Consider the following 14,917-nt stretch of genomic DNA (forward strand, 5'->3'; position numbering starts at 1 on the left):
CTCGCAGTTCAAGCCTCGCGGACACTACACGAAGTCTGAAGAGCTAACCAGATATTTTCGGGCGACGATATGGCTGGGCACGATGGATTTACGCGTTGCTGGCGGAAGGAATCAGGACGAGAATCTTCATCAATTGCATTGCGCTGCGTTGCTGGTGCAGTTTATGCAGGAGTCGGGAAGCCTGGAGATAGCGAAGAATTTCGATCGACTGATTTCAAAGTTGATGTCCGATGATGGTGCTGGTGCTGACTCGCTTTCACCAAGCCAGCTCGCAAAGTTTCTGTTTCGTCGTGATGATGAATACAACCGCAAAAAACGAATGCGGTTTTCTTTTGGGTTGGGTTTAAAGCTCGGACGCCATGTGAATAAGGAAGAGCTCTACGGGGCCAACGTACTCAAAGCAAAACCATCAAGTTGCAGCGGTTTTTTGGAACTTCAGAAACAAATTCTTCAAAAGAGGCGAGGAGCCCAACTGATTAATGGTCATCCGCGTGCTGTTGATGAACCATGCGAATCAACAACTCCGATGACAGCGGTGACTTCGTTCGCACTACTTGGGCAACGCTTTGTTTGGAGTTCGTTCATTTTTTCGCGACTAGTCTACGACCAAGTGCTTAACAATGACGAGAAACAAGTGCGTCGTATTCCCAGCGCCGTCGACGTCGCTTTCGCGCTTTTCGGGAACGACATTGCTGCCCAAGTGCTGACCGACCGGATGAACGCAACTCCATCAAAACCTTTGAGTAATTCACAATTCGTACCATTCCGAGATGGCATTCCGTTCACGTCAAACCTTGTCGCTGCCCGGCACGTGGTCGAAAAAGAGATCGATGACGGAGGCGAGGAATGTGCGAGTATGAGTATGCTATGGCAGCGAGCATTGCGCGCATTGTCAAGGCCGTCCCCAAATACCGCTCGTACCTTTCACACAGCTGTCTGGCAGCTCCGCCAAATGAACACGCAGCTTGCATCGTTCACTCAACTACGACACGATAGCTTGCTCTACGCGAAACAGTGCTACATTCCGATGTGTGCCTGTGAATACGCGGATGGAATGGTGGACCCATATCCACTTTTCTGGCAGCGAATGGTGCAACTTGCGAAACGGATGGAGGGCATTATTGACCATGATATCTGTCCACTGGTCCAATTCTGTGGGGCTCGCAGGAGCTTTTCTCATGACACAAATTGGTTTCTGAATGGAGCTCGGGGTTTCTTTCACCGCTTCAGTGCGATAATGCAGTCACTGGAGTCAATTGCAAATGACCAGCTCAAGCACAAGCAGCTGAGTGAAACCAAGGTAAAGTTCTTGAAAAAGGTGATGGATCTGCAGTACCCATGTGGGATACCGAGGTCGTTCGGAGGATGGTATCCGCGACTGTTTTATGACAGTCGTGAGGACTCTGGTAAACGCGACGTACTCGTGGCAGACGTTGTTACGGACTTACCCTCACCCGGGCATCTCGATCCGGGAGGTGTGCTGCACCTCGGTGTTGGTGATCCGCTGATGGGCTTCTTTGTCGTGGACAATGTGATGTACGCTGGCCCTGTGTTTAGCAGCTACGAATTCGTGACGCCAATCGATGAACGTTTGACGGACGAAGAGTTCGAATCCAAACTGCCAACTATGCGAATGCCAGACTGGGCTCATCAATCGTATCTGTGCTAGTGGCCAAATGCATCCATTGCATACCTGTTGATGAACTTAGGTCTTTGAGTCTAAAACATCCAAAGCGAATGCTAAGTTGTTCTGTAATTCTGATTGCTTGCACCTTCACTCCGGATTCATTCGGTTGTGACCCCACAAGCATGGCTGAAGAAACCGTGTCTCAAACGCCTTGAAGACTTCCCTATTGCTGGGGTGTCCCTAGTGGAGACCATTTCCAACGGGCCCAGCAGGGATCTTAGAACGGAAATGCATGCATCCGTTGGAAAACCCATCCTACGGTGATATCGCCAAAATGACGCTGCCTTATCAATATTAACATTAACTTAAAGGAGCGCCACTGTTAGTGCCGTCTTGACGACCTTCTGGTTGCACCTTCCTATTCAACTCAATATTTTTGCTGTTCGTTCGATGTAAAGGCCTTCATGTTCAATCATCCAAGATTTTCAACATCCAAGATTTATCATGCGCTTTGTGTCGCCGTAAGCAAGGCTGGAGAAACTCGTTTACCAATGCAAGCAACACCACACTACCGTAGGAACGGTCGGTAGGGAAGCGTAAACGCCTCTTCTGGTGCTGTACATGTTGACAATGCAGCGACGAAGGAAGATTGAGCAGGCAAAGCTGTGGAGTCACTTTCAAATATTCAAGGATGAGGCCAAGCCCAGTCTCCCAAGCGCTTCTTGTGGCCGCGTTGGCCGTCACGTCGTCCTCCGCCTTTGACTTCAACAGCGTGAATGGTCCTGCGCAGACGGACGGGACCGTGATGCCAAATCCAGTTAACAACCAGCCTTCCGGAAGTAATGGCTTTGGTATGCCCCCGTCCGGTGGCCAGGTGCCAGGATCGGCTGCAGGCTGGGCACCTCCGGGCAAGGGAGGTGAAGGTCAGGGATGGCCCCAGCAACTGCAGGGATCAGGTCAAGGCTGGCCGTCAGGATCCGGCGCAGGTTGGGCACCGCCGGGGAAGGGAACTCCTGGTCAAGGCTGGCCCCAACTACCGTCGGGATCTGGTGCAGGCTGGACACCTCCGAGTCAAGGAGCTCACGGCCAAGGCTGGCCCCAACTACCGTCGGGATCTGGCACGGGCTGGACACCTCCGAGTCAAGGAGCTCACGGCCAAGGCTGGCCGTCAGGGTCAGGTACATTCTGGGCCCCTCCTGGAAAGGGAGGTGAAGGTGGAGGCTGGCCGTCAGGATCAGGTACATTCTGGGCCCCTCCGGGAAAGGGAGGTGAAGGTGGAGGCTGGCCGTCAGGATCTGCGTACTGGGGTCACGGTCAACACCAACCAGGATGGCCATCAGGATCGGGCGCAGGTTGGGCTCCTCCCAGCGGAAGTCAAGGCTGGGAACCCTTGGGCGTGGACTGCAGTGGCTCAAATGCTGGGGGATGGACGCCGCCAAGTGAAGGCTCGACATTGGGCGTCGAGTGCAGTGGTTCAAGCGACGGCGGATTTGGGCCACCAAGTGGTGGTGTAGGCAGTGGTGGGGAGTCTCCAGGAGAAGGCTACAGTCTCCGGGGATCCCAAGAAATGCCGACCGGAGGATCCGAGCCTACCGAGCCTACCGAACCTACCGAGCCTACCGAGCCTACAACCCCCAGTTCGAGTGGCACTGGTGAGCAAGGCTCCCTGCCATCGCCAACTGGTGATTCCTCCGAGACCGAGGCATCGGGGACGGAAAGCGGCACTGAAGATGAAGGTTCTCAGCCAGCTTCGTCGGACACCTCGTCGGGAATCGAGACCCAAGAGTCTAGCGGCGCTGAAGACCAAGGGTTGTCTGACGCCACACAGACTGCTTCGTCAACTACTGGGACATCGTCTTCTTAAGTGCTACAACCCCAGCGGAGTCAAGTCTTTATGTGCAGATTGGAGCTCGAGGGTGAGATCCTCGAACTGCAAGCAAAATGTGTTGTAAATGTCAATCAAAGCAATGTCTACCGCGTTTTTTTCTACTGCGGTTCGTAAATGTACCGCGAGTAACTGAGGGCTAACTGAAGCCCATGATGGAGGTATCGGCAATTAACGTCGAACGCTAGCCCCTGTTGAAAAGCCCGACTTGCCTCAGCAAATCTGCCAAGTCCACACAATGCACAACCTTTGCGATAATACCCCTGCAACACACAGTACCAACCCAATCTCATGAGGTCATGTACGTACATAAACACCAGTAATTTCATAGAGCACTTACTACAGTTGACTTCGGGTCCAGGAGTACAACCTGCTCAGCGTCTTGCAGCGCTGCCGAATACTTTCCCATCGCTGCCAACAGTGTCGATCGCCGCGTGTACATGATAGCCATGTTCTTTTGAGTTTCCGAGTTCACACGAATAATTTTATTGTACAGCTCAAGCATTTTCTGGACCTCTTGAAGTGAAAGAGTCGTTGGTGTATCGAGCGTCAACATTGATAGCGAGAAGGTATTGCGTCCCGTATGATTTTCCGATGTGTCGTTTTGTGTGCGATATCGTGCCGTGCCCGTGGTATGCAGTGAGGGCAACAACGAAATGTTTGGATCACTGGTGAAGTTGTGCTGCTGTCGCAAGGAGCTCGTGCTCTTCGAGGCTCGCAATAAAACCGAGTCTAGTTCTTCACCCGGCTCAGCAACCACGGTACATCTGGACGAAGATAGTATTCCGTGCGACTTCGACAACGATGAGTTTTGTTCCGCTAGCGAAGCGATTTTCTGGGAAAACTCGATCGACTCCAAATGAGGCCGCGAGTTCCGTAGTGTGAGTTTGTGTGCCCCGCAGACATTTTCGCTGTAGCGGCCTCTCTTGGTAGCGGCCACGCAGTTGCATTCAAGAAAACCAGGAGTGGCGAAAGTCTTGGTTGCGGGGCCAGAGTTCGGGCGTTGTCGAGCCAGTTGGCTTCCACGAAAATCTTCCAGGAGCGTATCCCCAGGAGTTTGCTCGGCTGCTACTTCGGTGGCATTGTGAATGCCGGCAAGTGTATCTGTGCTGAACTTCTCAGTCATTTGTCGAATCAACTGTGGATCGAATGCGGATGAAGAGCTGATGAAGTGTTTGTGTCTGAATTTAGCTAAACCTGCTTCTTGCTTAAAATTCCTGCAAGTCTAAAAAAATGGTATTGATTTACCAGAACTTCCACTGAGGTTTATTGTGCCGCTGCTGGCGACGAGTTCTCACTCCAACCCCCGATGGAGTACTTGGTTCGCCGAACATGGTCCAGCGTTGGTGACCGTCTTCCTCGATCCAGCGCAGATCGTAGTCTAACGAATCCTCGTCTTTGAGCGCCCCCAGCACAGAGGACAAGCCACAGTATCCCCTTAAAACTGTTCGAGCTCGCATAGTTGCACTCTCTAATACGGACCATAGTGGCTTGAGCGATTCTCCGATGTTAGTTGACGTAGATGCAGTATTCCTAAGTGAAGGACACGTTTTGGAGTTGGAAGGGTAGCTGCCAGAATCGTCACCGGTCCCCAATCCTGCTGCAGCAACTTGTTTCAGAAATGAGATAGCCTTGACGTGCTCATCGTCTGATTTTTGAGAAGAGGGATCAGAGTCGCTTTCGCTTTCTGGACGAGTTAGCACATGTGGTCTCGCTGGACTTTGTTCAGCAATATCAAGGTCGCTCTGTGTATCAGTACTGCTGTCATCAGCGAGGTCTCCCGACGACAAGTCAGTGGAGCTGTCAACATCAGCTACAGGAACAAAACCTGATACCGCCCTTTTCGTCTCGCACGGACCGAGAGACCGGTTAGTTCTCGTTGGTAGCCTAGAGTTTTCACCTGAAATGACGGATCCACGAGCATTTTGGTCAGAAATAGTAGATAGACAGTTTTCTACTGCGCTCCTTCTCCTCTCCTTTCCACTCAAACGGCGTGTTTTAGCCGGCGGACGAACTTCGTGGGCTGTGCTCTTTGGCTCCCCCGCTAGTGCTGCAACATCTTCTTCACGGTGTCTTTTCCTCGGTGCTTCATCCAAAGCGTCGTCTTTGGGCTTCACATTTTCTGCCGATCTTCTCACAGCCAAATTGCCACTTACGCTCGCCCCTTTACTCCTCTCAATCTCCATCTGCACGTCCACCCGCCTCCGAATCACCACGGGCGTTTTCAGCACCTTCCAGATTTGCAGGCCACCACGCCTGGTCGTCTGCGACTCTCGAATCAGCCGCATCACACGCGCCACTAGTCCCTCTTCCTCCACAAAGCAGTAGATTTTTGTCACCTCCTCACTCATAGGCAGCCGCAGCCCGACTCGAAGCACTCTGCGCCATTCTCTCTCCGTCAGCACTTGGAGCTCGCCCACGAAATCCTCTTCAGTAGCCGGCCACACCGCCACACACGAGCCACCTCCCTCCCTTCTCGCCAGCGCCTCCGCCACTGCGTCAAACGCTCTTCTCAACGTCGCTGCGTCGTCCTCCATCCACGTCAAACACAGCCTCTTGCTCAATGGACAGTAGCCAAGGCTCGACAATCCCAGCCGTTACACTTCAACTGTCTGACCATCACTCTTCCTCGGAATTAAACGGGTCTCAGTTCTGGCGGGAAAAAACGGCCAACCCGACTCGCAGTTGGCGCCACAATTTCTCTATAATAACTTAACGGTTTTTATTATAATAAAGCCGCCCAACGTATCAATCTCGACGAAGCTGGTCGGGCGGATGGAGTCTCCGCGGCGCGCGGACAAGTCCGGGCTGTCCGACGCGTCGTTCTCGCGGCCGGACAGCCCGCTGCTGCGCCCGAGCGACAGCTTCGCCGAGTCGCAGCAGTGCAGCGCCGACCCCAGCGCCTTCCTCGGGTTCCACGTGCCGCCCAGCGCCGAAGAGGTGGCCGTGGCGCCGCCCAAGGACGCGCAGCCGGCCAAGAAGAAGAAGACGTTCAAGCTGGTGCTGGACCTGGGGCTGGACGCGGCCTCGGGGGCGGCGGACGGCCCCCGCCGCGTCCCGAGTCCGGCCAACCCTTTCAGTGAGCTATTTGCTGTAGACACGCAGGACGACGAGAACATGATGGCGGCTGGAGCTCCAGTTGTTGGTGAGGAGAAAGAGAAGGAGAAGGTTAATGGAGAGGACGGAAAGAAGAAGAAGAACGTTGGAGGGGAAAAGGAGCACGTTTCTCCTCCCAAGAGACGGAGGATGAGTGAGGAGCAGAAAGAAGGCGACAGATCGCCCAGTCCACCGCCGACGATGCTGTCGGCGATGGACAGAGAGTGGAGAGATCACAGGCAGAAGCTCACGAGCAGAACAGTGGATGAAGCGAAGGAGATGCAGCAGGAGAGCAAAGCTGAGAGTAACGACGAGACGAGACTTGAGGACTCGCTACCGGGCGCGGGTTCGTTCTCCGAGTACAGTGAAGACCTTGCACCGCGCGTGTTTCAGAAGTTTACGGCGACAGTGGAGACGGTGGAGGCTCGGGCTGTCGCTGAAAATGGTGAGAAGAGCGCGTCGGTGGAGGAAGATGACGATCGCTTTGATTTGAGTGCTATAACGGAAGATAGCGACCGCGAGACGGATTTCGAAGATGATATGGAGTGCACACAGAAACTCGAAGATGGAGAGGGCGATGTGGATATGGACAGCAAGGATGTGACACGAAGTTATGCGGCTTCTAGCGGTGGTGATGAAGAGCAGACGGAAGCATTTCCATACTCCGACACAGGCACTCAACCGTATGGGCCCGATTCCACGTTTATGGATGATGACATGGATGGACTTGCGGAAAACGCTGGAAACAAGTCCGTGGATACGAGTACGAATGGAGGAGGTTCGCAGCATGCGCCAACACCAAACCAACAGGATGGCCAGCGGGGAAGTGAGGATGATGTTACAAGTCGTGAATGCACCCAGCAGGACTATTTGACGCCAAGGGTTAACCCCAATCGAGTTGAAAAGGCAGATACAGATGGACGCGGCGAGAAGTCCGTCATTGTTTCAAACGAACAAAACAGGAAGAACTCACAAGATGAAGATGATCAAGACGACTGTGTAGCTACTCAACCCAGTAAAGGTCGAACGGAGGGCGAGCCCGCTGTGGAGCCGAGCTCGCCTTGTCAGTCAAAGGCCTCGAAGAAGAACGACGTGGTTTTGACGAACAAGCCTACCGGAACCGATTCGCAAGCAAAAGCCATCCGCACCCTGGAATTTTCTTTTTCGATGCCCGAGTCACAAGAAGGCGAACCGCACTTTAGCGCAAGCCTTTCGAGTGATGGCGGAGTGGTGTCTAAGACATTAGAAACATTTCATAGGGGTGACAAGCCGACCCCCTTCGAGTCTTCGATCAGTCCTGTATGGCCGCCAACTCCGACTCCGACTCCGACTCCGACACCAACCCCGGTAGATGATCCTGTTGTTCCTGAAGTCACCGTCACAACGGAAGCAACTCAAGAGGCTCCCAAAAGAAAGGCTGCTTCCTCGTTGCAGTCTGGTTTGCCTACAGGGAAAAAGAAGCAGAAAACTTTCTCTCAAACTGTTGAATCCCCGAGCCGAACTACTTCTCCGAAATCAATGAGGAGAAAACGCGGACTCATCTCCCCTGGAAACAGTGTCTCGTCAAAAGAGTCCGACGGCGGGGATCCAGTCACTCCGCGACCTCCTGCGCGACGCAGTGCTCGATCCACCCAGTCGACACCTTCTTCAACACCAACTGTTCGAACACGCACTCGGACGCTCACCCCTGTACCGGCACACCGGGCCTACACTTCAAGGTCTCGGACCCTTTTCAAGTACAAATTCGAGTTTTGTTTGACGGGCTTCGTGAAGACGGGTGAAGAGAATCTAAAAGAGCTGATTGAAGGACACGGTGGCAAAATTCCCGAGCGGTACCAGGACGTCTTGTACAAAAACAATCGCAAGGCAGTGGTAATTGCCACGCCCGTATCATGGCGCAAGCGCAAGTTCATGCAGGCTATTGCTTGTGGGATCCCTGTCGTCCATACTGATTGGATCAAGGATTGCATCGAAGCTGGTTACGCGATACCGTTTGACGGATATCAGGTGCCTGCAGGCTACTCTGTTACCACTCGTAAATTCGAGTGCTTCACCCCTAGAGAGGTAAGCTTCGCTGCTACAGATATGGGCTTTGTCACGAAGAATTGGTTGATATATTCATGCTGTGTGCTTATGTGACCAGTTAAACATCTTTGGAGGTTATTCGTTTGGCATTGCAAGCGATGTGGAACAAATTTCAAAGGCTGAGGCGAAGGACAAGGCCAACTTGATGGCATTCATTTTGAAGGCGTGTGGTGCGGATGCTGTGTATGAGGTGAGAGTTATTTTCCAACGATCACTTACCGAAGAGGCTATCTCGTAACCATCTTCACGTGTCGCTGGCAGAACTTGTCCGTTCGGAGTGGCGTGGACGTGGATATTGTATTGTGCGGCGAGTACACACAGGTAAATGATTCTGTGTTGTGTTTGACCTCTCAAAACCGACCGCTAATCGTGGTTTTTCTGATAAAATATCTAGACATGCCGATATTATAAGAAAAGGCGGCGTGTTCCTGTTAAAGACTTCCAGTGGGTGACCGAATGCATGATCCTTCAGGTAAGCATGAAAGAGCATCGTAAGAAAGGGGTCTGTTCGTTAATCGGTGAACTTGCTTGTATCTTAGCAATTCGTTGATCCTGAGGAGCCTGTCTTCGAACCAGAGCGCGCTGGCTGTGAAGATGTTTTCGCAGCAAGCGCCGAAATCGGCGATAGCGATAAGTACGTGCTTAGCAACATTCATTGCCTGTTGATATTAACAACTCATTTTTTAATTTGCATTTTGTAGGACGACGCTAAAGTTATACACAGGCGAGCTTGTGATGGCAGACATATCTGGCAGCGCAGCAGACCACTACCTCCTGTTCAATGTGTGCGAGATACTTAGCATTCACGTGAGTGGTGGCCGCAAAGATGAAGGTTCCCAATCGAAGCGCAAAGACAAAGAAAGCCGTGTGATGCTCCGTGTAGGCATGCTGAAACGGTACGTTTTACGGTCGGCTGCTCATAATTCAAGCATACTCTGATCGCGTTGCTGGTGAATATAAATTTTAGGGAGCCGTATAATCCTGAGTTGTCGAAGACCCCTGTGAAAGTGTTGGAAATCTCGTCGTCCCAAGTAAAGAGAAGAGTTGTGGCCATTTCCAAGGAGGATTATGGCAAGCTGAAGTATAAAGATGAGAGCATCTTCTACTTGGAAGATGATGGCGATGAGCCCAACCAACCCACTGTGTCAGAGCACAGGTGGCTAACACAATGAATGCTTTGTTGGCTTTTGCTGCTTCACGATGAGAAGTTCTGCTCGAACTTGTAGATGTAGTTATGTTTGTTGCTCCTCTGGTCCACCTTGGTTTTGTGCGCTCCGCTCGTCCAGCAGCATTCGGTTTGGAATGAACAAGTGCAGCCATGGCTACAACATGAGAGATGCATCAAACTTGTGTCCACGATGCAACTCAAAATACAGTATCGGCTTGATACCTTTCGCATAGGGTCAACACCGGTGTCTGAGAAGATAGTCTGCAGTAAGAGCGGCTTAATTAAGTGTGAATGCCTAGTTCAATACCGTCTGTGGAAGCGTACCTGCCACGAGATGATACCCAAGTGAGTAAGCATCATGCGGTAATAGTTGGTAAACGTCTCAGCTAGAAAGCTCCATTCACCGCGCAAGTCGCGAAACCAGATTTGTGGTGCCCCTGGTGGCAGATTGTATCGGTTAATAAAATTGCTACCGAAGACAATTTGGGGGAGGGGGGGGGGGGGGTACCATCGAGATAGAGTAGCACAACACTGCCGTATTTCGGAGACGCCTCGAGGACGAAGCCTACGAGTTCCTTGTGGCTGATCTAGGGAATATCATCGACATAGAGTAATGACAGTGGCGTAAATACAACAGAAGTGCCAAGTTGCTTCCGTTTTAACCATACCTTTCTCAGGTCAAGTCGATGCTGATCTAAGGTGCGGCACTGTGAAGACAGGTCCTTGACCAAAATGCGCTCCAGCTCCTGGATCGAATTTAGTAGAAAATGGCCGACCAAAGTGGAGTGGTCTGTGCGATACATCAACACACAATTCAACCCCATTGCCCATGACTGCGGATATCCAGACTAACCATACCACGAAATGGTGCAAACCATTTGACGGACAGCCCGTTAGCGATCGAGTAGAACCGCTTCAAGTCGTCTGGAAGTACACATGGAGAGTTTTTCTGGTGAACTGCTGTGAGATTAAGTTCTCTCTGAAGTAAATCCTTCCTTTGTTTACCTGTTCCCATAGCCCAAACTGCACACTGGTGGCTCCAACAAACGGCTTCGACTCGACGCGGGACACGCGTTCGTGAGCCTGCAAGTATGAAAACACGCCTAGCGATATGGCGTCGAGGTGCTGCATCTGTGAGTGGTGCGTCTGTAAGACTGGGTCGTGCGATGAACAGGCGCCAAGAGCCAATATAGAGCTGAACAATACAGCAAAATGGGTCGGTGTTGCAACTCTAGCAATGTTACGTGGAATAGCAGCTACTACAAACGATCATCTTCAGACGATTACATCACAGAGCACTGCTCTTGGCCTGGAGTGCCACCAACTGCAGAGAAAGTTTATCATGACTGATCAGTAAGACAGTACACACTGGTCAATCGAACGAATGAAATTGGACTTACGGGGCATCCCAGGCATTCCAGCCATACCGGGGAACATACCAGGGCCCTGCGTAACACAAGCACGTAAGATAAGATGCGGTCATGATACATAGGGGTCACAGTAAGATAAACAAACCATGTTGGGCATAATCGGCATTCCTTCATCATCAAACTGCAAGCCTGTTTAAACGAGTTGAGTACAAACTCAGCGTAAGAAAGCCGAAGAGGCAATTATGGTACGTTCAGCGATGATTACCTGGAGCGAGATCCTTCACGATCTCTGAGGGAGGCTGGCCAGTCTCCTGCATCTCCTGCATAAGTTCTGAGAGTCGAGCAAAATTGTCGGGTTCTGACTCGTACACCGCGACGATCTGCTGGAAGTACTGATACTGCTTGCCGTATCTGCGGATAGCACAACATCTTAGTGATGATTGCAGTCAATTCTAGCCCGAAGGCGACAGCACAAACCTCTCATAGTCTTCCTTGGAAAGAAGAGATTCCTTTTCAGCCAACCACTCCGGATACTACACAAGAAAAAAAAAATCCAAATTAGATGTACACCAAGCACTGATCCCGCAACCGGTCAGCGTACCCGCTCGCAGATCTGCTTCATGGGGTCGTACATGACGTCCTTCGACAGCAGCTGCTGCATCATTCCGTCCACCAAGTCCTGAAAATCGTTCTGCAACGAATGTATCCAGCACAACCCCACACAAACATTTATCACCAACCATAAAGCCCCCACCTCAGCAACATCAACGCAACGCACCTTCTCGCCCATCTCTTCGAACTTCTTCATCATCTCGGCCATCATCTCCTCGCCCATAGCCTCCACCTGGGCCGTGCCCACCCCTTCCATATCCTCCGCCGCCTTGGCCATATTCTGCAGCGTCTTGGCCACCCCCGCATTGACATCGTCCGTCTCGTCGGCCGTCGCGTCCGTCTTCAACGAGCCCAGCAGCTGCTCGATGTTCTCCGCGTCCGCTAGAATACACCACAAACCCCCGTCAACGCCTCCGCAACTCCCTCCTCCCACCTCACCACTTGGTTTCACTATACCGTCCGTGCCCAGCTCGCGGAACGCCTGCTCCAGCACCTTCTGGAACTCGGGGTTCTGCGCGTCCTCGAGGAACTTGGCCACGTTCTGCCAGCGCAGTCCACAAGCATTAGACCATCACTCCGCCCCTCTCCAGCCCCGCAACAGCCTCCCGCACCTCCTGCATCTTGTTGTCCTCGTCCATCTGCGTGGCGGCGGCCGTGGCGGCCGCCTCCTGCTTCACGCTCGAGATCTCCGAGGCCTGAGCAGCGCTCACCTCGTCCGCGAAGTCGTCCAGCGCATCTGAGAGAGAAGGTAGGCGGGTGAGCGCGTGGGTGGATGTGGAAGACGAGCAGACGCAGGCGCTCACCGTCCAGGAGGTCGTCCAGATCCACTTCCTCCTCCTCCCGCTGCTGCTGCGTGGCCTCGTCCTTGCTGCTCATTGTACGGTGATTGGCCTTTTGACTCAAGAGCTCAACACAAAACAGATGATCCGAATACAAGACCCCAGGCTATAGACCAGCGTTGACTTGACAAAGTTGAAGTGCGGCGGACGATGTTGTGTTTGATGAGGGCGGTCGGCATTTCTGTATTTGACGGCAACGTGCGAAGGTTGTACTATAACTTTATGGTTGTGGTTTGGGTGTGGTGGTTTGGATTATTGGTATTTGGCGGCGAACTTGACTCGGGGCTCGTCGACGACGCAGACGCTGGACAGGAGCTACACATTTTGGTACAGCTTCCGTGTGAGAGGTTATGTTGCGGTGTGAAGGGAGGGGTAATGCTGGCAACGCACCTTGTTTGCGAAGAGATACTCGCGCAGAGCTATCGTCAGCGTTGATACGACCACGAAGAGGCAGTAATACTGGTAGGGTGGGTATATTGGGGGGAGAGAGTAAGTGGAGAGTGCCAGACAGCAAGGAGAATTTTTGGCAGGAGTTATCGTACCTGTATCCAAGCGTGCTTCACGATTTCCGGCCACTGAGGTGTATATCTGGCGGGAAGACATGAATGCATATTGTGAGCATGGAGGAACAGTACTCGTGCGCGAACGCTGGACCGTACACGACGTCCACAGGATCGATTCGAACGTCCAAAATCGTTCTGAATTGCGTTGTCGTCTGAGAAGAGTTGGTATTTGATGTCCATACTGGATTCGGAGTGCGGAAGTAAGTGGTATCTGCATTATTCACGACCATTGACTTGTCAGCTCGGACATCCCCTAGAATGAACACTTACAGGATACACTCACAGTTGCGCGCTCGGTACTCGGTGACAAGTGCTTGTACAAGCAGTTCCTGTGTTATCCCAGTAGTGGTCATGTTTGCGATAGGAGAATTGCCATACGGATGTTGCACGCTGTGTTCACGATAATTCAGCAGCTCAACCAGGCGCAGAATCGTGACTTAAGCACGCACGTACCTGTCAGTAATTTCAATCGCACTTCGTTGATGCAGATCGAGATCGCCGTCTAGATATAATGCGCCCCCTGCAAACGGCGATGAGTACCTGGACACTACCAGAGCGTCCATGTTCAGCTTGGCGTAGTTCTAGTCGCGTCGCCGCCGCCACAAAATAGCGTCAGGTTATGCTGTTACAACGTGCTCTGTTTAAGGAAAGTCCAAGCGTTACTGTCCACAAAGTGTACCTTTAGCGTGTAATCGAGCACGAGCACTATTGTCGCTTGCTGAATGGTCTCGTTAGTCGAAAGCGGCGTGGCGATATCAATGTGGATCAACTCAGCAACCCCGTCCTTGTTGACATCCGTAGTCGACGTCTGCAGCGCACCCAATCAGATCGACATCGTTGCACAACCACCTCACAACAAATTTCACCTGTACAGCCGACGTCCGAATGCTCTCGTTCGAGTAGAGCTGTTGTATGCTTTCAGGGAACGTCGAGTGCACCAGCGTCAGCGGTTGCGCCTCGCCACCTTCATATCGTTCCCCCTCCAGGATACTCAGCACTTGACCCGTGAAACCAACCTGCGGCTGTTCTCTGTAGGAGTTCACTTGCAGCACAAAATCTAACCCAAAAAGCGTTACATCATCATTCTCGGGGCTGTTCGCCGTGAAAATTTCACGCACCTCGCGAGCCCAGCGCGAGCAGCAGCGGCAGAAACGCGGCCGTCAGCCAGAGCGCGATCGCCGCCACGTGCGAGAGCGACAACACCCCGCTGCAGTAGCGCCTCTGCACGCTCGAGCGGTGGCAAGTGGCGCGCATGGCTCGGGCTCAGATAAGTCAATAGACAGATTGCGCCTCTTCAAGATAGACGGTAGTGTAGTGTGGCACTGTGTGTTTACAGTATTCCTGCGACATGGTAGCGTCGAACTTAGCCGAGACACTAGGCATTTGTATGCGGAGGTCCCAGTGACGTACCATCGCAGTCCCTCTGGCGCTCACAATCCGCAGTTGGTTCCCGACTGAGAAGGAGGCACATTGCGTGCGTCCTGCAAGCGAGCAAGCGCGTGACTGGCGCTACGTAAGGCGTATCGAGAGGATGATCACCGCGTCCGTGGGCGCGGGCTCGAGTCTGCTGCTGGAGCCGGCGCGCGAGCTGCTGTTCCCGCTGCCGGACGCGTCGGCGCAGCGGCGGCCGCGCTGCTGCCTCTCGCTCACCAACCTGTCGCCGCTCAGCGAC

At 52.7% G+C, this 14,917-nt stretch overlaps 5 protein-coding genes across 5 annotated transcripts; 1 reads left to right on the forward strand and 4 right to left on the reverse strand.

Moving 5' to 3' along the window:
- Nucleotides 1-2,445: 2,445 nt before the first annotated feature.
- On the reverse strand, nucleotides 2,446-3,081 carry IUM83_15518 (uncharacterized protein; the record flags this gene model as incomplete). Its single annotated transcript, XM_067940338.1, has 1 exon — nucleotides 2,446-3,081. One exon carries the CDS (start codon nucleotides 3,079-3,081, stop codon nucleotides 2,446-2,448), a length of 636 nt encoding a protein of 211 aa, XP_067780136.1.
- A 3,206-nt stretch (nucleotides 3,082-6,287) lies between these two features.
- On the forward strand, nucleotides 6,288-9,865 carry IUM83_15519 (BRCT domain; the record flags this gene model as incomplete). Its single annotated transcript, XM_067940339.1, has 8 exons — nucleotides 6,288-7,371; nucleotides 8,626-8,672; nucleotides 8,752-8,883; nucleotides 8,955-9,014; nucleotides 9,088-9,165; nucleotides 9,233-9,327; nucleotides 9,395-9,589; nucleotides 9,661-9,865. The coding sequence occupies 8 exons, from the start codon at nucleotides 6,288-6,290 to the stop codon at nucleotides 9,863-9,865; spliced, it is 1,896 nt and encodes a 631-aa protein (XP_067780137.1).
- Nucleotides 9,866-9,925: 60 nt separating this feature from the next.
- On the reverse strand, nucleotides 9,926-10,992 carry IUM83_15520 (tubulin polyglutamylase complex subunit 2; the record flags this gene model as incomplete). The annotated part of the gene is made up of 7 exons (XM_067940340.1): nucleotides 9,926-10,015; nucleotides 10,084-10,122; nucleotides 10,186-10,298; nucleotides 10,370-10,448; nucleotides 10,530-10,651; nucleotides 10,720-10,810; nucleotides 10,867-10,992. The coding sequence occupies 7 exons, from the start codon at nucleotides 10,990-10,992 to the stop codon at nucleotides 9,926-9,928; spliced, it is 660 nt and encodes a 219-aa protein (XP_067780193.1).
- Nucleotides 10,993-11,144: 152 nt separating this feature from the next.
- On the reverse strand, nucleotides 11,145-12,719 carry IUM83_15521 (peroxin 19-1; the record flags this gene model as incomplete). The annotated part of the gene is made up of 10 exons (XM_067940341.1): nucleotides 11,145-11,185; nucleotides 11,262-11,307; nucleotides 11,377-11,420; nucleotides 11,497-11,642; nucleotides 11,709-11,764; nucleotides 11,833-11,922; nucleotides 12,010-12,224; nucleotides 12,300-12,384; nucleotides 12,455-12,579; nucleotides 12,647-12,719. The coding sequence occupies 10 exons, from the start codon at nucleotides 12,717-12,719 to the stop codon at nucleotides 11,145-11,147; spliced, it is 921 nt and encodes a 306-aa protein (XP_067780192.1).
- A 215-nt stretch (nucleotides 12,720-12,934) lies between these two features.
- Nucleotides 12,935-14,499, reverse strand: IUM83_15522 (uncharacterized protein; the record flags this gene model as incomplete). Its single annotated transcript, XM_067940342.1, has 9 exons — nucleotides 12,935-12,997; nucleotides 13,073-13,141; nucleotides 13,225-13,270; nucleotides 13,342-13,456; nucleotides 13,529-13,635; nucleotides 13,699-13,826; nucleotides 13,925-14,053; nucleotides 14,112-14,302; nucleotides 14,364-14,499. The coding sequence occupies 9 exons, from the start codon at nucleotides 14,497-14,499 to the stop codon at nucleotides 12,935-12,937; spliced, it is 984 nt and encodes a 327-aa protein (XP_067780191.1).
- Between the last annotated feature and the right edge of the window lie 418 nt (nucleotides 14,500-14,917).

Source organism: Phytophthora cinnamomi (genome assembly GCF_018691715.1).
Source record: "Phytophthora cinnamomi strain GKB4 chromosome Unknown Contig128, whole genome shotgun sequence".
Classification (NCBI taxonomy): domain Eukaryota; phylum Oomycota; class Peronosporomycetes; order Peronosporales; family Peronosporaceae; genus Phytophthora; species Phytophthora cinnamomi.